Source organism: Schistocerca piceifrons, chromosome 6 (genome assembly GCF_021461385.2).
Source record: "Schistocerca piceifrons isolate TAMUIC-IGC-003096 chromosome 6, iqSchPice1.1, whole genome shotgun sequence".
Lineage (NCBI taxonomy): Eukaryota > Metazoa > Arthropoda > Insecta > Orthoptera > Acrididae > Schistocerca > Schistocerca piceifrons.
In genome coordinates, this window is record NC_060143.1 from 261,759,311 (window position 1) to 261,782,261 (window position 22,951).

At 39.9% G+C, this 22,951-nt stretch overlaps 1 protein-coding gene across 10 annotated transcripts in view; it reads left to right on the forward strand.

Annotated features, from left to right (window-relative positions):
* The window catches only part of LOC124802891 (START domain-containing protein 10-like), a 137,881-nt gene that overhangs the window by 76,447 nt on the left and 38,483 nt on the right, over positions 1-22,951 (forward strand). For all 10 annotated transcript variants that reach the window (XM_047263945.1, XM_047263943.1, XM_047263944.1 and 7 more), the window contains 2 exons: positions 3,433-3,580; positions 8,022-8,174. In XM_047263945.1, coding sequence (XP_047119901.1) covers positions 3,433-3,580; positions 8,022-8,174 — 301 coding nt within the window. The remainder of the gene's footprint in view (positions 1-3,432; positions 3,581-8,021; positions 8,175-22,951) is intronic.

Below are 22,951 nucleotides of genomic sequence, written 5' to 3' on the forward strand. Positions count from 1 at the left end.
AGAAGACTTTTGACATTGTACCTCACAAGCAGCTTGTAATCAAATTGGATGCTGATGGAATACTGTCTCAGTTAAGTGACTGGATTCATAGTTTCCTGTCAGAGAGGTGACAGCTCATAGTAATTGACTGAAATTCATTGAGTAAACCAGAAGTGATTTCTGACATTCCTCAAGGTAGTGTTACAGGCCCTCTGCTGTTCCTTATCTTTATAAACGATTTAGGTTGCTTGCAAATGATGCTGGCATTTATCATCTAGTAAAGTGATCAGAAGATCAAAACAAATTGCAAAATGATTTAGGTGGTGCAGAAATTGGCAGTCGACCCTACATAATGAAAAGTGTGCATTCATCCACGTGAGTGCTAAAAGGAATCTGTTAAACTTCAGTTACTTCATAAGTCAGTCGACTCTAAAGTCCGCAGATTCAACTAAATACCAAGGAATTACAATTATGAACAACTTAAATTTGAGAGAACACACAGAAAATGTTGTGGGGAAGGCAAATCAAAGACTACATTTTATTGGCAGAATACATCGAATATGCAACAGATCTGCTAAAGAGATTGCCTGCACTACCTTGTCCATCCTCTTTTGGAGTACTGCTATGCAGTGTGGGATTCTTACCTGATAAGATTAACGTAGTACATTGAGGAAGTTCATAGAAGGGGGCAGAACACTTGTATTGTAGAGAAGTAGAAGAGATAGTGTCACAGAAGTGATACAGGATTTGGGATGGAAATAATTAAAGCAAAGACATTTTTAGTCGTGGAGGGATCTTCTCACGAAACTTCAATCACCAGCTTTCTCCTCCGAATGGGAAAACATTTTGTTGACGCTGACCTACATAGGGAGAAATGATCATCGTATTAAAATAAGGTAAGTCAGAGCTTGCATAGAAAGATATAAATGTTCTTTTTTTCAGTGTGCTGTTCGAGATTGGAATAATAGAGGATTAGTGTGAAGATGGTTCAATGAACCCTCTGCCAGTCACTTAAGTGTGATCTGCAGAGTAGCCATGTAGATGCCTCTGGTCCGACGTAACTGCTCAGTACTGTGAAGTGGGTTTTCACTGCATCAGCAGATTAGACCTGTTGCAATTGCTGTTGTGTGGCCCCATTCTCTCTTCCTTCCAGGAGCTTCTTGCAGTTACCATGGGCAGTGTCCATATTTTATTCCATCACCTGAATAAAATAATGATAGTGTTTCTCCCTATCTACTTTATTCCTCATGTATGCATGAAATTATTCTGCGTATGTTCATGGCTGAAAGACTAATTCAGAATATGCAGTCTGTAATGCCAAGAGAAGGAAGCGGGGTTAAGGGGAACATAGAAATTTTGGGTAGCAACCTTACATATGTATCCAGTACAAGTGTATGCATTGGATATTATTGTACATCCTGGTTTACACTTTTGAATACTGTAATCCATGAGCCTCTCTCTCTTTGGGCGAAAGCTTATTTGTGACAGTCTTTTTGTTGTGCCTGTCTGCCACTTAGCATCACCGCAGTATGCTGAGTAGCAACTTTCCTTTTGATATATTGTTAAATACCATCCTGGATTTTCCATTGTCTAATAATGTACATATACAGGGTGAGTCACCTAACATTACCGCTGGATATATTTCGTAAACCACATCAAATACTGACAAATCGATTCTGCAGACCGAACGTGAGGAGAGGGGCTAGTGTAGTTGGTTAATACAAACCATAAAAAAATGCACGGAAGTATGTTTTTTAACACAAACCTACATTTTTTTAAATGGAACCCCATTAGTTTTGTTAGCACATCTGAACATATAAACAAATACGTAATCATTGCCGTTTGTTGCATTGTAAAATGTTTATTATATCCGGAGATATTGTAACCTGAAGTTGATGCTTGAGTACCACTCCTCCGCTGTTCGATCGTGTGTATCGGAGAGCACCGAATTACGTAGGGATCCAAAGGGAACGGTGATGGACCTTAGGTACAGAAGAGACTGGAACAGCACATTACGTCCACATGCTAACACCTTTTTATTGGTCTTTTTCACTGATGCACATGTACATTACCATGAGGGGTGAGGTACACGTACACACGTGGTTTCCGTTTTCAATTACGGAGTGGAATAGAGTGTGTCCCGACATGTCAGGCCAATAGATGTTCAATGTGGTGGCCATCATTTGCTGCACACAATTGCAATCTCTGGCATAATGAATGTCGTACAAGCTGCAGTACATCTGGTGTAATGTCGCCGCAGGGTGCCACAATATGTTGTTTCATATCCTCTGGGGTTGTAGGCATATCACAGTACACATTCTCCTTTAATGTACCCCACAGAAAGAAGTCCAGAGGTGTAAGATCAGGAGAACGGGCTGGCCAATTTATGCGTCCTCCACGTCCTATGAAACACCCGTCAAACATCCTGTCAAGGGTCAGCCTAGTGTTAATTGTGGAATGTGCAGGTGCACCATCATGCTGATACCAAATACGTTGACGCGTTTCCAGTGGGACACACTCTATTCCACTTCGTAATTGAAAACGGAAACCACGTGTCTACGTTTACCTCACCCCCCATGGTAATGTACATGTGCGTCAGTGAAAAAGACCAATAAAAAGGTGTTAGCATGTGGACGTAATGTGCTGTTCCAGTCTCTCCTGTACCTAAGGTCCATCACCGTTCCCTTTGGATTCCTACGTAATTTGGTGCTCTCCGATACACACGATCGAACAGCGGAGGAGTGGTACTCAAGCGTCAACTTTAGGTTACAATATCTCTGGATGTAATTAACATTTTACAATGCAACAAACGGCACTGATTACGTATTTGTTTATATGTTCAGATGTGCTAACAAAACTAACGGGGTTCCATTTAAAAAAAACGTAGGTTTGTGTTAAAAAAACATACTTCCATGCATTTTTTTATGGTTTGTATTAACCAATTACACTAGCCCCTCTCCTCACGTTCGGTCTGTGGAATCGATTTGTCAGTATTTGATGTGGTTTACGAAATATATCCAGCGGTAACATTAGGTGACTCACCCTGTATATTTAATTAGTGCAGTCAAATGGTGGTTGGCTCATCTACTTTCAGTGCATGATCAACCCAACACAGTATCTTGCTCTATTATTTCATACTTTCTTGCTATTGCATTTTGATAATACATTTTAAAACATATGTTTGTAAATAAAATCTAACTCATTGTGTGACTATGAATGAGTGAGTGGATTAGGACAGAGGGGTGTGACTTTACTTAACCTATAAAACAGGTGGGAAGTACAAGTCAGCACACAGGAAAAACAACAGTGAGGAGAGAAATGTGGATGAGAAAATATAGTGAGATAATTTGAGATTAAGGAGGAGAAATGTCCATATACAACATTCTTCTACTGTCTCATAACTCATGTACATCATCTTGAAAGTTGTTTTATTTTATGTATTTATTTTTGAAGGTGTGGACAACTTTTGCTGATGTAGTTCCTCTTGACTTGTATGATGTCTTGCATGATCCTGATTATAGAAGAATCTGGGATTTGAATATGATCGAATCTCATGATATTGGTTACCTGAATCCCAATAATGATGTTGGATATTATGCAAGTAAGTATTAATTTGTCCTGATTTCTTCAATAAGTACTTATTTAGATTTATCTCTGCTTCTGCCTTTTGGAGGAAAATGCACATTACTGACCCCATTCTTGCTTTTTTATTGAAAGTTTGGGTCAACTTCCACCCATCCTGCAATTTTGTAACATACTTAATGGCAGACACTGCCCTTTAGTTTGATGCAATTGCCACCATGTAGGTTTGAGCCTAGTGCTGACAGGCACACTTAAGCATCTTTTAGGCAATGGGTGGTGTCAAAGGCGTGTCATCTGCTGCTGTGCTGTGAGAGGGTTTTTTGTAACTGCCCACACCCTGCCAATAATGGAAACAGTGTACTTGATTTTAAGAAATTTTGTAATCAAAATAAAACTAGACAGTCTCTAATCATGTGATGACACAAAGGAAATTAAAGAAAATTAGTAGACATGCAGTTCCTAGGAAGTAAATCGTAATATACTGCTAACTGCTTCTAGGAAGTTAATGTTACTGTAAACTTTATTGTAAATAAAAACAAGTGGATATTATCTGCTACCTGCAGCATTGTGGGGCAGCATCCATACTCTGCATTGAGTACCACTATAACTTTTCCCCTTCCTGTTCCATTTCTGTATTGTGTGTAGCCCATGCCCCTTTCCCATGAACCGTGGACTTTGCCAAGGTGGGGTGATTTGCATGCCTCAGCCGCTATATTGATGCAAACACAATGGATTTGCATCTGGGGAGTGCCAAGACAGACAGATGGTTCCCGAAGACGCATGGCAGCAGAGGGGCAGCAGCCTTTTCAGTAGGCTGCAGGGTCAACAGTCTGAATCATTTGCTGATCTGGCATTGTAACATGAGCCAACATGGCCTTGCTGTTCTGATACTGCACGCTGCTAAGAGCAATGGGAAACTAGGGTAGCTGTTCTTCCCAAGAATCTGGAGTTCTGTCGTACGGTTTAATGCTGAAGGCATTCTGTCAGATAAAATACTGCAGAGCTAAAATACTCCCCCATTTGCATTTTCATATGGCATCTGCTCAGAAGAATACCATCATCAATAAAAATAAAACAAGCACACAAAACCTCTTAATCAGGTAAGTTTGGTGGAGAAGTGGGGGGGGGGGGGGGGGGGGTTAGAAAAAAAAGGACTTCTGTCTGATGAGTACAGGGTTAAAAATACAAAATCAAATAGTGTTAATGCAGGAGTAGGTCTAATAATAAAAAAGAAAATAGGAATGTGGGTAATCTAGTAATCAACTAAGAACAATGTAGTGAATGCATTATTGTAACCAAATAGACACAAGGCCAACACCCACTACTGTAGTGAAAGTTTATATGCCAACTAGCTCCACAGCTGACAAAGGGGTTTGAAAGAATATGTGATGAATTAAAAGAAATTATTCAGATAGTTAAGGAAAATTAAAGTTAAATTTTGATAAGGGGTTGGATTTCGATGGTAGAAAAAGGAAGAGAAGGAAAAAATAGTTACAGAACATGGACTGCAGGAAATGCATGGAATGTGAAGCTATGTGGTAGAATTTTGTGCATAGCATAATTTAATCATTGTTAGCACTTGGTTTATGACTTGTGTAAACAGGCTGTATAAACTGAAGAGGCACTGCCTTACATAATAATGCTTAGACAGAGATTTTGAAACCTTATTTTTACCTGCAAGACATTTCCAGGGGCAGATGTACACTCTGAACATAATTTATTGGTTATGACCTGCAAAGAAAACTGAAGAGATTGCAAATAAGTAGGAAATTGAAGATGGGACCTTGATAAATTGAAAGAACCAGAGTGTTTAGAGGAAGCATTAGGCAATTATTAACTGAAAATGAGAAAGGAATGCAATAGAAGACAAATGGATAACTTTGAGAGTTGAAATTGTGAAGCCAGCAGAGGATCAAATAAGTAAGAAGGCACGGTCAGGTAAAAATGCATGGATAGCGCAGGAGACATTCAGTTTAGTTGACCTAAGGAGAAAATTAAACAGACAAAATTTAATACAGATGCTTGAAAAAGGAGATTGGCAGGAAGTGCAAAATTACAAAGCAGGAATGGGTTGAGGACAAATGCAAGGCTGTAGAAGCATGTATGACTAGAGTAAAGACTGATGCTGCCTATAGGAAAATTAGAGAGGTCTTTGGAGAAATGAGAAGCACCTGTATGAATACAAAAAGCACAGGAGGCAAGCCAGCACAAAGCAGAGAAGGGAAATCTGAAAGGTGAAAGGAATATAGAGAAGAGCTATACAGGTAAAATGAACCCGAAGGCAATATTATGGAAATGGAGGAGGAAGTAAAAGCAGATGAGAAAGTAGATATGATACTACAAGAAGAATTTGACAGAGCACTGAAAGACCTAAGTTGAAACAAGAACCTTGGAGTAAACAACATTCCAACCGATATCCTTGGGAGAGCTAACTGTGACAGAACTATTCCACCTGATGTGCAAGATATATGAGATGGATGAAACCCACTCAGATTTCAGGAATAATATAAATTCCAATCCCAAAGACGTAAGATACTGACAGGAGTGAATATTAGCAAACTATCACTTTAATGAGCCATGTTTGCAATATACTGACATGAATTCTTTTCTGAAGAATCGAAAAGCTTGTAAATACTGACTTTGGGGAAGATCAGCAGTAGTGTAAATACTGACTTTGGGGAAGATCAGCAGTAGTGACCCTGTGTCTTATATTAGGAGATAGATTACAGAAAGGCAAACTTACATATATAGCACTTGTAGATTTGGAGAAAACTGTTGACAGTGTCGAGTGGGCTAAACAGAAGATAGTAAGTGCATAATACAGGGGCAAAAGGTTATTTACATCTTGTAGAGAAACCAGACCAGAGTTGAAGGAGATGAAAGGGAACCAGTGGTTTAGAAGGGAGGGGGACAGCTTGTACCCCTCTCCTCAATGTTATGCAGTCTATATATTGAGCAACAAGGAGAACTTCGGAAACGGAATTAAATTTTGGTAGAAGAAATAAAAACTTAGTGATTTACCAGCGACACTGTAGTTCTGTCATATGCAGCAAAGGACTTGAAAGTGCAGGGGACCATAATAGATATAGCTGTGAAGGAAGTTTGTAGGATAAACATCATCAAAAGTAAAACAAAGGTAATGGGATGCAGTCAAATTAAACCAGGTAGTGCAGAAGTAATTAATTAGAAATCAAAACACTAAAATTAATAGATCAGTTTTGCTATTTGGCTAGCAAAATAACTCATGATAACTGAAGTAGATAAGATATAAAATGCAGACTTGCAATAGCAGGAAAAGCATATTTGCAAAATAGAAATTCGCTAATATTGAATATAAATTTGTAGAAATATTTGTCTAGAGTGTAGCATTTTACAGAAGTGAAATTACATGATGAGCAGTTCAGACAAGAAGAGAATAGGTTTCGAAATGTAGCCCTACAGAAGAATGCAGAAGATAGGATGTGCACATCAAATAGCGAATTAAGAGGTACTAAATAGAACTGAGGAAAGAGGAAATTTATGGAACAGTTTGATTAAAAGAAGGGATCAATTGATAGGACATATCCTGAGGCATATAGGAATACTGTTAATAAATACAGAACATACAAAACTGCACTTGAAATATTTGTAATGAGAAAGAAATTGATGTTTTCTATAAACACTGGGGTGTATGAAACATATAATGAGCAGTATGAGTTACGAATAACTCCATCTATGTACAACAAAAGCAAACTGCCAAGTATCTGCTGAAACATTGGAGAGAATATCCCTGACAACCCTTCTGGAGAAAACAGAAAGTGAAAGCTATAACTGTTTGTGATAGCCATGGTGTTGTTTAACATATGTTCTGTAAGTAGCTACGATTTATCAGCATCTACATGTAAGATAACAATGCAAGATATTTATTTAACAGAGATATTTACCTTGTATGTTTAGCTTTTCAATCAGCATCTGCATTCGTATGCAGTGAAAGTGCTATCAACTAGAAAAATATTTCACACACTACTCAGCAGCACCTAATGGGTGGTGATTAGCAAGTGTGAATTTTGCTATTTGAAGGTGCATGTAGATGCCCAAAAGGGGTTAGTCTTGAATAAAAATTAAATTTTATAAAGTTGTAGCACCTGCTGAGGGTTTATTCATTATTATATAAGATATAAATTAAATATCTGCTTAATTATTTGTATGTTTTCAGAGTCAATGTTTGCATTAGCTGGAATTTATTTTACCTGTTGCTAAATAATTGTACTTTTCCTCAGTTTTCAGTGTGTTTCTGAATGACACACTAGCTGTTTCTTGTACCTTCCACATTGAAGCCTACATTTATAATCTGTGAATCACTATGAAATGCATAGCTTATTGCATTTTGGTGCCACCAAAATGAGCTTTCCAGTGCCCAGTTACAATCTGATGATTTTTGTCATGAGCTTTTATGATTGTTATTATTTTTATTATTTCAGTGTCTTGCCCAGCTCCTCTCAAGAATAGAGATTTTGTACTACAGAGGTCATGGCTTGACACAGGTCAAGAACAATATATCATAAATCACTCTGTGCACCACAAAAATTATCCACCAAGAAAAGAATATGTGCGTGCAACATCCTATCTTACAGGTAGGGAAATTGTGCTAGTAGTGCTGTGTAGTGATTTAATTTACCTGTGTCTGGAGTAACAAGTGCCACATAAAATGAAAGGAAATAGTAAATTACACTAGCTACCAAAGCTAATGTTTCAGCAAAACAATAAACTATATGACTTATGCTCTTTGTACTACTACTTCCTTCAGGGTATATACGACCCGGGACAACTGGGAGATCCGGGAAAAACCCGGGAATTTTTTCATCTGGGAGAAAACTGGGAAAAACCCGGGATATTTTTAGAATTCCAGGAATTTTTCATTGTTTTAATTTCCAGTTAAATTTCTGTAATTTTGACTGGTAAGAACCGATACTCTAACAAAGGATATTACTGTATCCCGCTACTGCAAAATGATATTTCAACAATAAAACATAAACGAGAGAAAAAAACAAAAATAACTTGAAATTGCAAAGGAAATGCGCCATATACAACGATGACACACAGTGCTCATGCAAGCATCTGCCAATTGAAAATGTGTCAAAGGCTTTAGGAAGACTAAGCCATGCTTCATAACAACAAATTGCTTCCAATGAGCGTCAAGTCGCAACTGTTTACATTCAATTTGTTTTAGCAGTTACGTGCGGGCGCATGCACTATTCAGTCATGTTTCAGTAGTAGATTCTCCCACTTCTGGCTACAGGAAGGTGGCTGTTGGCTGTGCAAGCAGTCGCAGCAAGCAGCTAGATGCTACCGGAAAAAGGGGGTGCCAAATTCATATTCTTGAGGAAAAAAAACTTGTTTCACAAAGCGTCTAGCAACCACCGCACGTTTGTCCATCGATTATTCATTTGATTTTGAAACGCTTCCCTGTTGGTTTTTGAACATGTTTGAACAAATTTTAAGTTGATTTCTGAATGAATCATAAGTTGACTTTTGAATGCATGCATAGTGTACATGATGTCCCTGTCAGGAGGAGAATCCTCGTCGCATCTAGAAGTAAGCTTTCCGCAGACGATGGGGCTATACGAGCTGAGGGAGTAAAGCCAAAAGGATGGATGCCAATCGCTGTCTGATTAAGTGGTTGATTGGGTTTGCAAATGATCAGTATTGTTATAATTACTAGCGAAATCCATAGATTCAGACTACCAGAATGGAAATAAATGACTGACAGGAATAACAGGTGAGAAAGATTCTGTATTATCTTCTCAGTGTATCCAAGAAAATGAAATTTTGACACAAAATTTTGGGCCAGATCGCTACACTAGTAAGGACCAATAGGACAGTCCCCGGCTAGCAGCAACTGGAAAATAATCACAGAATAACTAAACTCGTGATTCTGACAGGGTTAGTGAAGTTAATTGGTGAACAAATTTTGATAGTGGCAGCAATAGCTACAGAATTGGTGATGACAAGACTGTTTGTTAAAACGAGGAAGGAGAAGAAACGGGGACATCACACAAATTATGGAAGAATGAGACAATTCCAAATTTATATAAAAATTTTGTAATACTACTTTTCGATCTCATGCTTGAGAAGCTGGTGCGTATGAATGAAATGTGAAACTATTTCCTAACATAAAGCATTTTGCTTGTAGTAGGCCTTATAGGCATTTGATATTGGTACTTCGTGGATTATATTCTGTCGTGTTATAAAAATGACCATTTGTGCCAAAACAGTTTCATTTATTTGGTGTGTTACAAAATTTCTGCCATATTAGAAAGGTCTATTTTGTTTTACCTAGCAGACAGTGACAAAATAGACTTAATCAGATGGAGAAACCACACCAGTCTTGGGTATTATTTGTATTAATAGCTTTTTCAGTATTAGATAACAACATTTCGATTTTTCATGTAGCAAAACGTTTGACGAGCTTTGATGAGGTAATAGATTCATTCGCAGAGAGCTGCAGCAAGATTAGAGAGACAAAATGCTAGGAGCTAAGGTTTGAAGAAATGTGTAATTTCTTGCTTATCTCTTGTCAGTATTGGTTTTATATATCCTAAATTTAATTTTATGTCACACAATACAGCAATTTATTAACTAATAGGCAATAAAGAGTTCAGATTTTCTGAAGAGTTCTTGTTCTCTCGATTACAAATAATCCCTTCCGCTATTAATTGCGAGTTTTTTTTTTTTTAAAGAGGGGCAGGATGTCAAACCGGCCGACTGGGAGCGGGAGAGGCACCATAGGACATTTCAATTTCCACTCTTCTGAATGTAGTTTGGATGTGCGGTAGAAAAATGCTTTATGAAGAGGCATGGCACTGCACTTTGGCATACTTAAGACCAAAGAATATGTCTTACATTTCCTCGAATACATATGTTGTATGTTTCAGACTTTTCAGAAAGATGTGCACTACAAGATGAACATATTTTGAAAATTCGATTTTTTTTAGTATTGACCCGGTTCGCAAATGTCGTAGATCCGGGGTTGGTGTGCAGAGCAGTCTGAGTTATAGTGGGTAGTCCCCACGTGACCCGTGTTTACATTTAGTGATTTTGCTGTTTCCGCTTTGTTTACTCTCACGTTAAATGAAAACAAAATGGATATCTGTGGTTGGGAGCTATCAAGTGAATTAAAACACATTCACATAATTACAGAAGGCTGAAATATGTCATTAGTTTCAGATTTTACTTTATTTCCGCCTTTTTGACAGTCGAGCATTAATCGCCTTGCAGAACAATGACGTTATTTTTGTCTGTTTGCTAAAGAAATTTGACTTGTGTTAACCTTTTCCGCAGAGGCAGTCAATGTATTTGAAACGAAGTGTTTAATTCCATACTGTGGGCTAGTTTCAGCTGTTTGCTGCATTTCAAGTGCATGTTTTCATTTTCTAGAGCGTATTGCATTAGCCATAATAAAGAACCAAACATGATGTAGTACAGTAGTGTGGTCCACGAAATTCCGATGCTCTTGGAGTACCCTCTGATGTCTTGTTTCTTTTATGACATAATGTATGATCTTTCAATGTTTTACAAGTACGTACATACGAGCTTCCTACGTCATGATAGCTACCCAAGCGTGGTGTCGCCTGTTATCTGCGCTCTCTGGCAACTGCTGAAACGAACCTGTTCCTAACGGGTCACGGGAAAATATTGCGAATAGTGGTTTGAAAAGCGTTACTTTCGTAGTAAATATCCTTTCATGTAAGTTGAACTATGTGCAAGAATATACCAAGAATTTATTAAATGACAGAGCTTTTGAGTCTCATTTAAAAATCAACTGTTTGATGACAAGCCATTTAGAAGAATTTCGAACCCTGAAGATCAGAGATTTATGTCATTATTAAAAATTTTAGTGGCACATATGTGTGATATATGTGAAAGTGTAACGCGCGCAAAAAAGATTAACAATATATCCGAAAGCTTAGCTTCTCTTGCAGCTTATTAACTTTAGAGACCAATGTCATGTGTGAATGCTTTGCTTTTCTTGTAGCAACACCATGTATATTTGAACAGTTCTCGGGTATCCGACCGGGTAGCGTTGTAATTTCTCCACAATATTTCGGCAGACGTACAGGCTGCCATCTTCAGGTGGTTCATGACGAATGCTGTGCTGGTCCTCTCGGCGCCCTATATGTACTAGCCATTACCCCCTCCACCTTTCTTCTCCTGGTGTCATTGGTGCGGCCGGTGCGGCGACTACTGGAGGTGGTCGGGGAAGCGGCACCTGGGTCTGAACTGGGGTCTGCAGTCTCCCTGCTGCCGCCGTCGGGGGCGGTCCTCAATCTCTGGGACCACATCTTTCTCTCCAGGCTGAGTGTAGGGTTCCAACCGTTACTAAGTTGAAGGCCGCTGTCTTTATTAATTAGATCGTCCTGTAGTCGGATTTCGATGGCATCTTTAGTAACGCAGTCCCAGAAGTAGGAGGACTGACAGAGTATTTTTGTTTTTTCATAGTCCATAGTATGACCAGTCTTTATACAATGGTCAGCCACGGCTGATTTAGTGGCCTAGCGTAATTCGGTATGGCGCTTGTGTTCGCGGCACCTCTCTTCTACAGTGCGGACTGTCTCCCCAATGTATGATTTTCCGCACTGACAGGGAATTTGATAAATGCGTGGCAAGCTGGGACACAGTGTATACAGAAAACCTACACACATCGATTTTTACCTAAATGCCTTCAGCTGCCACCACAGCTCCCAGCGTGAAGGTGTTTTGCGCACACTTGTTCACAGGGCAAGATCGATCTGCAATCAGGAGAACCTTCCAGCAGAACTGCAGCACCTAGAGACAACATTTCAAAAAAATGGGTACAAGCAGAAGCAAATAAGACACGCACTCAGACAGACTGCGCCAAGAGAACAAGAAGAAGAAACAGAAGAACACAAGTCATTGGCATGCATTCCGTTTGTCGGAAACACCTCAAGAAATATCGCACAGGATCTTGAGGAAACACAATGTGAAATGTGTATTCCGACCACCTGCAAAACCTTGACTCTACTGGGTTTAGTGAAGGATGACCTAGGCCTTCGAAAACCAGGCGTTTATCAAATTCCCTGTCAGTGCGGAAAATCATACATTGAGGAGACAGTCTGCACTGTTGAAGAGAGTTGCCACGAAGACAAGCGCCATACTGAATTACGCCAGGCCACTAAATCAGCCATGACTGTCCATTGTATAAAGACTGGCCATACTATGGACTATGAAAAAACAAAAATACTCTGTCAATCCTCCTCCTTCTGGGACTGCGTTACTAAAGAGGCCATCGAAATCTGACTACAGGACGATCTAATTAATAAAGACAGTGGCCTTCAACTTAGTCAGGCTTGGAACCCTGCACTCAGCCTGGAGAGAAAGATGCGGTCCCAGAGATCGAGGACCGCCCACAACGGCGGAAGCAGGGAGACTGCAGACCCCAGTTCAGACCCAGGCGCTGCTTCCCCCACCACCTCCAGTAGCCGCCGCGCCGGCCACACCAAAGACACCAGGAGAGGAGCGGTGGAGGGGGTAATGGCTAGTATATATAGGGTGCTGAGAGGAACAGCACAGCATTCGTCAGGAACCACCTGAAGATTGCAGCGTGTACGTCTGCTGAAATATTGTGGAAAAATTATGACGCTACCTGGTTGGATACCCGAGAACTGTTCAAATTAGAAATACGCCAGGAAAACCTCAGATCGCACTATGTATATTAATTTAAACTATTAACTTTCCCAGTTTGTGTGTTCACGCTACTTAACAGTGATGTTGCTGTTGGCTGACTACATCACGTGTCCTATGCTCTGAATATCCACTGTCATGAACTGGAGAGATCACGTGACGTGAGCTATGAACGGCTTACAAAAGCACATCGAAATCTTGATTTCAATGATTCAGAAAGTAACATGCAGTGCACATGTTGCTGCACATCAAAGACATTTCGAAAACATGTCTTTTTCCCTGAGAATCGTTTTCAAAAGTGCCGGGAAATTGTACAGCCGTGTACAAAACCATAACCATTCAAAGGATTGATAAGAGAAAATGTACTGTCACCCGGGAGAAAGTGTATTTTTAACCGGGAAATCTGGGAATTTTTTTTCCTTGTCCATGTATACACCCTGTCTTTCCACTTTGACCATTTAAGGTTCACATTAATTTGAATCTGCTTTGTTTCTTCTGGTCTTTGTCCAAAATTCTTTTATTCTCATACTTTCACAACTACCTTCGTTCTTCTTTCCATGATGACGTTGACCTGAGTCTAATACTGTCCTCAATAAACTGCATTGACACCACCTCTGGTCCATTCTAAGGATGTTTCAAAAGAACAAGATCCCTCTTTTCCTGATGGCGTCTGGGGTCTTCTCCATCTGGGTATACAATTTTTGATTTGTTTGCCTTCTTTATTGAACCACTTCTTGTTCTTTGAGGGAGAATGCTTTGTTCCACAAGTTATAGCCTTTAAAGTAGTCCTGTTCTTATGAAGTTCAGACTTGCTGCATATAAGGCATTAGGAAAGGTCACTGGCTGGTAATGTTCCAATTTTGCCTTGATCAAAGGATTCTTCTTATTGTAGATGATCGTAGTGAGTGTTTATGCTGAAGTCATGTTACTTATTTCTGCTCCCGCAGCTTCTTTTTCTGTCAGACCAGTTTTTATCCATTCTATCCACCTACTTAATTTTTCCTCATCCTAATATCATCCAACAAGGAGCTGTGTTGATGTTTGTCATAAATTGTGTCAGTCTGTATAAACTTGCTTTAGCTGCTTGTCTCTGTAGTTAGGTGGCTTGATTAGGGACCTTTTCTGATGATTCCAAATATATCGCAATATCATATACATATACTGAACAGTCCATGTGTGTCCCTTTTTTCTTGCATCCCAATTATATTCCAGCTACTCCTTGCATTTTTCATCACCATTCCTTGATCGGCTTATCAAGCACATAGGCAAAAGAGCAAGGAGCAGAGAGGTTGTATCCCTTTCTGGTTTCCATCTTGAGGGACTCTGGAAGCTTTCCTCTTAAACTTAATGACCCTGGATTTTGTGTTTGTTAAGATGTATTTAATCAGTTCACTGAATTTTCTGTCTAAATTCATCTCCTCTAAAGTTTGAAGTCTTCAAATTTGAGTATGAAGTTCTTGCTTTTCTGCTTTCAATACACAGTTAGCAATTTCAGATTCAAGATTTTTACTGTGTGTTATCTGCCCTTTCTGAAGCCTTATTTATGCTAACCAATTTGCGGATCTACAGTAGTCGTTTGCGCTAATGACCTCGGTAGTTGAGCGCCCTTAAACCCCAAACAGTAGTCGTTTTTCGGTTCTGTTCAACACTGTTTTCGAAAAATAATCTGATGTTAAAGATATGCCTCTGAAGTTTACAGGCTCTAACATACCTTCTTTTTTCATGTATGGGATATATTAGTACCAACAATATGGAAAGGACAGATTACAACTCACCACATGGAGGACGTGTTGCATCACAGACAGGCACAATGAAAAGAATACTAAACAGTGGAAACTCTTGGTAGGGATATCATCAATCTAGGAAAAGATAGATTGCTACTTACCATAAAGATGTCATGTTAAGTTGCAGACAGGCACAATTAAAAACACTTACACATAAGCTTTCGGCCATAGCCTTCGTCAAGAAAAGAGAAGTGCACACCATTCATTCACACAAGTAAGTACACCTCATGCACGCATGAGCTCCAACTCCAGCAGCTTGGGCCAGAACTTCTAGCCGAAAGCTTATGTGTAAGTGTCATCTTTATGGTAAGTAGCACTCTATACTTTCCTACATTGTTGTAAAGAATACTAGAAATATGTAAGCTTTTGGACAAGATCCTTCCTCAGAACTAGAACTCTCACCCATACAAACAAGTATCCAGCTGCTAAGACCCAACTGCGGCTACATCTGATGTGAGCAGCAGTCGGATGGAGTGGGTAGTGGTGGTAAGAAGGCAGCATGGGGTGAGGATGGGGGAGGTGTAACAGGGTACGGGTGGGCGAAGATACTATTGCTGACTGTGCGGGGTGTGCAGGGATGTCGTGGGGACAGGATAAGGATGCTAGGTGCACCATTGGAAGGCTGTGCTGGGAAGGAGGGGAGAGGGCAGGTTGAGGGGGTCGGCAGGGGGCAGAAAAATGGATCCATCGTAGGGGATGTTCCCACATGCACAATTCAGAATAACTGGTTTGTTAAGAAGAATCCAGATGCACAGGTTGTGAAGCAGTCATTAAAATGAAGCACTTAATGTTGTGCTGCATGTTCAGGAACTGGGTGCTTCAGCTGTCTCTTGGCCACAGTTTGATGGTTGCCATTCATGCAGATAGACAACTTGTTAGTAATCCTGTCCAAGTAGAATGCGACACACTTGTTGTAGACAAGTTTATAGATCACATGGTTGCTTTCATATGTGGTCTCACCATTGATGGGGTAGAAGATGCCAGTCATAGGACTGGATAATCTGGCAGTGGGCAGATGGAGGGGACAAGTTTTGCATCTGAGTCTGTTGCAGGGATATGAGCCATGAAGCAACAGGTTGAGACCAGGAGTGGAGTAGGGATGAACAAGGTTATTGCACATGTTGGGTGGACCATGGAATACCACTGTCAGATGGTTGTGGAGGATATTTCTTATTCCATGATGAGAGTGAATCAAAACCCCTGTAGAGAATGGGTTTTAGTTGCTCCAGTCCTGGATAATAGTGGGGTCTTGAGAGGAGTGCTCCTTTGTGGCTGGACTATGGTTGTGTGGGGTGATATTAGGTGACTGGTGATATAAGGTGTGGGAGATCAGTTTCTGGACAAAGTTGGGTGGATAATCTCAGTCTGTGAAGGCCTCAGTGAGACCCGTGGTATATTTGGAGAGGGCTTGCTCATCACTACAGATACAACCACCATGGTTGGCTAAGCCGTGTGTAAGGGACTTCCTGTGTGAAGTGGGTGGCAGCTGTTGAAGTGGGTGATAGGATGCCCTAACCCTTGGTTCAGATCATGAAGATTTCATCGATGGACATGAACCAGGTTAAATATTTGGGATTTTTGGTGGTTAGAAAGAATTTCTCTAGATGTTCCATGAATAGGATAGTACTGCATGGTGCCATTGCGGCCATTACCTTTTACAGAGACGTTTCTACTAGGCTTCTCTTTACATTTTTTTAGAGCTAAAATCTGATTCCATATTTAGTTTTTGCAGTCATTCCACCCATAAAAAGTAGTACTTAATGTGATCCCAGTAAACAACCAACACCCAGTTATTTGTGCTCACACTCGATTGTTTACATCAGTTACCTGCACCTTGGCATAGCCACATGCCCACATGACCTGAGCTTATCAGAACATGATTTCCACAGGTGGCATGGCATCAGTTTTGTCATAATTAGAGGGTAGCTAATTAATGATTAATGGTCTCAAAGAAAGTTTACAGAAGTTAAATAATCTGTTAACATTTCCAAAAATTAACTTAATAGTTAATCCATGACTCAAAAAGTTAAATTTGCTAATTAATGATTTACGGATTAATGCTCTTGTGCCCAGCTGTTGTGGACTCTTCTTATCTTCTAAACATAAAATTACATTAACTTATAAAAGCTGCAAAGTGAAGACTAGTCATCATCGTTCCCTCACGCATGAATGACTTGTCACAATGTCATTATACTGAGTGTTTGAAAACGAATATCAGGGATGTATTGCTTTGAAGTATTTACTGTGTTCAACTTACAATTATAAATAATACATCAACTCAGACAGTTTTTCTTACAAGTCCTCACAGTGATCACCATTCATCACACGGCACACGTTGATTCAGTAAGCATGTTCTTCCCAAACCGTGCTCAGTATTTCTGGAGTAATTGTCACAACTGTTTCAATCCTCTGGACCTGCTGGTTGTGGAGGCACATACACATGGCCCTTTATGAACCCCCAAATGTAAAAATCACATGGAATCATATCAGATCAATGTGGAGAGCATGTGGCACAAGCTCTGCCATCTACCCCTGCAATCAGTCCAGCAGTTGGGTACATCGTCGTTTAATCAGTCATACACTAATCAAACAATGGAAAATCCAGGACGGAATGTAACAATATTATGAAAAGGAAACTTGCTACTCACTATATAGCAGAGATGCAGAGTTTCAGATAGGCTCAACAAAAAGATTGTCACAGATAAAGCTTTCGGTCCATAAGGCCTTCGTTAAAAATAAAACACACACACACACACACACACACACACACACACGCGCGCGCGGCTGCAGTCTCAGGCAACTGTAGCCACTGCTTGAGACTGCACTCGTGTGTGTGTGTGTGTGTGTGTGTGTGTGTGTGTGTGTGTGTGTGTGGGCGCGCGCGCGCGCTATTTTTGACGAAGGCCTTTTGGGCCAAAAGCTTTATTTGTGACAGTCTTTTTGTTGTGCCTGTCTGTGACTCTGCATCTCCGCTATGTGGTGAGTAGCAACTTTGCTTTTCATAATATTGTTACAATCACATACTAAGTTATGCCAGTGAGGCGGCACACCATTCTGCTACTATATAAAGTTCTGTGGTTCAGCTTCTTCCGATTGAGGAAAAAGCCTTAGTTGTAGTGTATCAAGATAAGAAACACCAGTTAAAGTTGCTTCACCAAAAATGAAAGGCACATAAACTTTCTCCTGGTGTATGGCACAAAAAACATTCAATTTAGGGGACTCCTGTAACAATTGCACTATCTTGTGGGGATTTTCTAAACCCCAGATGCTCATATTATGTGTGTTCACATTTCAACTAATGTGAAATGTTGATGCAGCACTGACGATGACATGATTCACGGTGCAGCAACTTTCTGTTTACAAAATCGACATTTAAACTGTAGTCTGTAGGCTTTAGAGCATGAAAACAAAACTGTTTGAGTAGCTCTTTCATTTGATGTACTATTTAAAATTGTAAGTTGAGTGTACGAAATGCTACAAAGCCTTAAAACGCCAATATTCATTTTGAAACACCCGTTAGTTACTTATACATACATATCTAGTTCTATTTCTTTCATCAAGTAACTGCCTTTATATTGTGGTAACTCATGTGATATTGGGCATTAAAATGTGGTCATTGGGAATTTTTTGTGGCAGTATAGGAAAAGTTTTATTGATTTCATATTTTCTGAATTCCAGTTTTTGATCAACATTAATAAAAAATAAGTCACTTCTTCACTGGCTGTTCGAAAATCATGTGAATGGATGAGAGATTCTCAGGGCACTTGGATTGGGCAGATATGCCACGATTAGGCTCTCTGGGGAATTGGCTTAACAGTTAATTGTTTGTATGTCATCTGTACAAGCGAGCAGTGCCTAGCAAATGATTGACAGTTATTGGTGGTTGAATGGCATGTTCCCATTGCGCAGACAGAGGATTAGCACTATGGTCTACAGACAAAGGCTAGGTAATTGCATTATGAGGCATCAGTTCTCCAACTGGATTTTAGTTTTGCATGCAGCTGAAATAGATGGATGGCATTCAAGAAGTCTGATTTGAACTAGATGACAGTGATCATGAGAATGACTTTTTGGCAACTGAGTCTGAACTCGGATTAGGTGAGAAATGGTTTCAGAAAAGAAATCAAAGTCAAATGCTCTTGAGAACAAGCATTAGAACAGAATAAAATCCAGCAAAAACTGGAATAGGAAGCAGAATAACATGGAATAGACTGAAGTCATTGTGGAACCAAATAAGCATCAAGTGTAAATGCAGACTAAGTGCTGGCAACCAAGTCTTTAGATGAAGTCCAAACACAAAGTCTCTTGAAAGAATCCTCACAAAGTCTGTCATCACTACCCCTTAAAGATCTCTCCATTCACTTGATTGCCGGTTTTTAAGCCAGATTTTTCCCCCTCTTGCAGTTCCAGATTGCCAAAATTTTGTTGTCACATCTTCTCATTGGCTGATGATATGTCCGTGACAGCAAGCAGACAATTCTTCCTTGGCATTTCTCCTCCTCTTGATTCCTCATTAGAGGGCACCAGCTTTCCAATGAAATTTGGCCAGAGTTTCAGCAAGCATTCTCACAGTTTTGCCCGGCTGGGTGATGACGATGACAGGGCATATTGCAAACAAGATTACCTCTTGAGCGTATTATGTTTTTCACTGGTGGGCAGGTTTAGTGACCCCCCCCCCCCTCCGCCTAAGTCAGATAGCCGGCTGGTGATGAGCCCTCTCTGTCAAACATAAACTCTTCACAGTAATGTCTATCCAGTGAGAAACAGTGCTGTTCTCCCCACATCTACTTTGCCCATTGCCCATTGCTCATGTTTCAATGAAGAAGTTTCACAGACTACCAAAGGGCACATACAGTAGCATATGATGGATGTGCACTGACTTTACATATGAAAAGAAATGCTGTCTGTTATACATTGGTGTTTACATCAGCATGCAGTCTGCTGCAGAATGAAAACTTCCTTCTGCAGTACAATACCAATCAAGTATACACATAATCAGTAATAAACAACAACACATAGTGACATGATGCAACGTCTTGCCCGCTGTGGCATGGGTTCAACAAAATAGGTCTTAAAATTCTTCCTAAAATAATAGGAGAAAAAAACTAGAGAATGTGCATGGAGAAACATAAAATTCATAAAAATGAAGACCACCCTAATTCTATGTACATACCCCACAAGCCACCATATGGGGTGTGGTAGAGGGTACTATGTATCACTACTAGTCATTCTTCAAGTGTTCCACTTGCAAATAGAGCAAATAAAAAACAACTGTCTAGTAAAAACCTCTGTACAAGCACTAATTTTGTGCAGCTTATCATCATGGTTCGTATGTGAAATGTACATTGGTGACTTGAGAGTCAGCGTAGAAGGCAAGTTCTCTAAATTCCTGCAATAGCACCTCGTGAAAAGCATGTCATTTTCCCTCCAGGGGCACCCATTTAAATTCACAAAGAATGTCCATAATACTTGCATGCTAATCGAACCTACTGGTAACAAGTCTCGTAGCATGCCTTTGAATTGTTTTGATGTCTTCCTTCAATCTTAGGTGGTGGGAATCCCAAACACTGAAACAGTACTCAAGAATGTGTTGCAGTAGTTTTCTATACACTTTCTCAACAGTCTCCCAATAAAACATAACTAATAATTCATCTTCGCTGCTACCAACCTGATGTGCTCATTCTATTTTGTATTGCTTTGCAACATTATGTCTAGAAATTCAGTCAATGTGACTGTGTCAAGCAGCATCCTACTAATGTTGTATTCAAATGTTACTGGATTATTTTTCTTGCTCATCCATATTAACTTACATTTTTCTACATTTAGGGCAAGCTGCCATACTGTCATCAGCACGCAGCCATTAATTGCAGCGCACTCTATCTGTCAGATCATTTATGTTTATAGAGAATAGGAGTGGTCCTATGACATTTCCCTGGGGCACTCCTGATGATATCCTTGTCGCTGATGAACCTTGCTGTTGAGGAAAACATACTGGGTTCTGTTACGTAAGAACTCTTCGAGCCATACACAAATCTGGGAACCTAAACCACATGTTCAGACCTTTGCCAACAGAACATCCAGATGGATGCTTTACTGCGGAAGCATCCTTTCCATCCTTCACCAAACATAATGCCTTTTGCACAATGGATTTGCTACAATATGTTTGAAAGTGTGGAAAGTGTCCAAATCCAAGAGCTACAACTTGCTTGTGCAGTTTAGTGGAAAGAATTCTAATGATGCATTTCGTAAATTTACCCTTTAAGAGGGTATAGGGTTAAATCTCCACAAATAGTAGAATTTTCCAGCTGCAGACTCTTATTTACTTAAAGGCTACGCAAATGTTTCTCAAGACCTTCTTAAGTCATCTACATTTTGTGACTGGCACTGTAGTTAGCAGGCAATATTTTCACATTTGTAAGATGTGTTTTTTGTTTGCCAATCAAAAAGAGCTTAATCTTTTTAAGATCCATCAGCTGAGAATGAAGACCTCTAGAGTGATAATACTCTTAAGTCATAAGTCTCCAAATATTTTAGCCTAAGGCCCACACTGGCTCATCCACTATGTCCCAAGGGCCACAAAAGAGCTGTGGTCTTAAGTTTTCTTGAGGCCTCGTACTCTACTACTAATTGGAACTCCTCGGTACAATTCAGAAATTTTCATAACGCTTACCATTGCTGCCAGTCTTTAAGAGCTGACACTGAGTTTCTGCATAAGAGCTGACACGGAGTGTCTCTGCAGTAGTGATTACGCAGCAAACTGCTTATTGTTCGACCGTGAGGTGTGGCCTTAATTTTATTTCATACACATTTCTTCAAATAAATACCACTCGTGAAGGTCATTGTAATGCGCTTCCACAAAGCCCTGTTACTTCCTGCATCATTGTTGTTGTTGTGGTCTTCAGTCCTGAGACTGGTTTGATGCAGCTCTCCATGCTACTCTATCCTGTGCAAGCTTTTTCATCTCCCAGTACCTACTGCAACCTACATCCTTCTGAATCTGCTTAGTGTATTCATCTCTTGGTCTCCCTCTACGATTTTTACCCTCCACGCTGCCCTCCAATACTAAATTGGTGATCCCTTGATGCCTCAGAACATGTCCTACCAACCGATCCCTTCTTCTGGTCAAGTTGTGCCACAGACGTCTCTTCTCCCCAATCCTATTCAATACTTCCTCATTAGTTATGTGATCTACCCATCTAATCTTCAGCATTCTTCTGTAGCACCACATTTCGAAAGCTTCTATTCTCTTCTTGTCCAAACTATTTATCGTCCATGTTTCACTTCCATACATGGCTACACTCCATACGAATACTTTCAGAAATGACTTCCTGACACTTAAATCAATACTGGATGTTAACAAATTTCTCTTCTTCAGAAACGCTTTCCTTGCCATTGCCAGCCTACATTTTATGTCCTCTCTACTTCGACCATCATCAGTTATTTTGCTCCCCAAATAGCAAAACTCCTTTACTACTTTAAGTGCCTCATTTCCTAATCTAATTCCCTCAGCATCACCCGACTTAATTAGACTACATTCCATTATCCTTGTTTTGCTTTTGTTGATGTTCATCTTATATCCTCCTTTCAAGACCTATCATCATTAAAACCACAAAAATGGTCAGAACATAGCGCAAGCTTCTTACAGTATCAGCATTATGGGATGTCTTCCCACTGCAACATTACTCGCCACACAATGACAACAGCGGTTACCTCTTCCTCCCCAGTGGCCACTACTGGCACAACTCAAGAAAACTGCACAGACTGTAGTTCATGATACCAACATACTGTAGTGTTGAATTACATGCAGATTTTTGTATCAGTAACAGACAATGATTGAGATGCTTATGGCACAAGTAGCAGGGGTGGATTTCACTCTGCAACTACCATTGACACTTATAGGCATGTTTTCACCTCATTTCATTGCC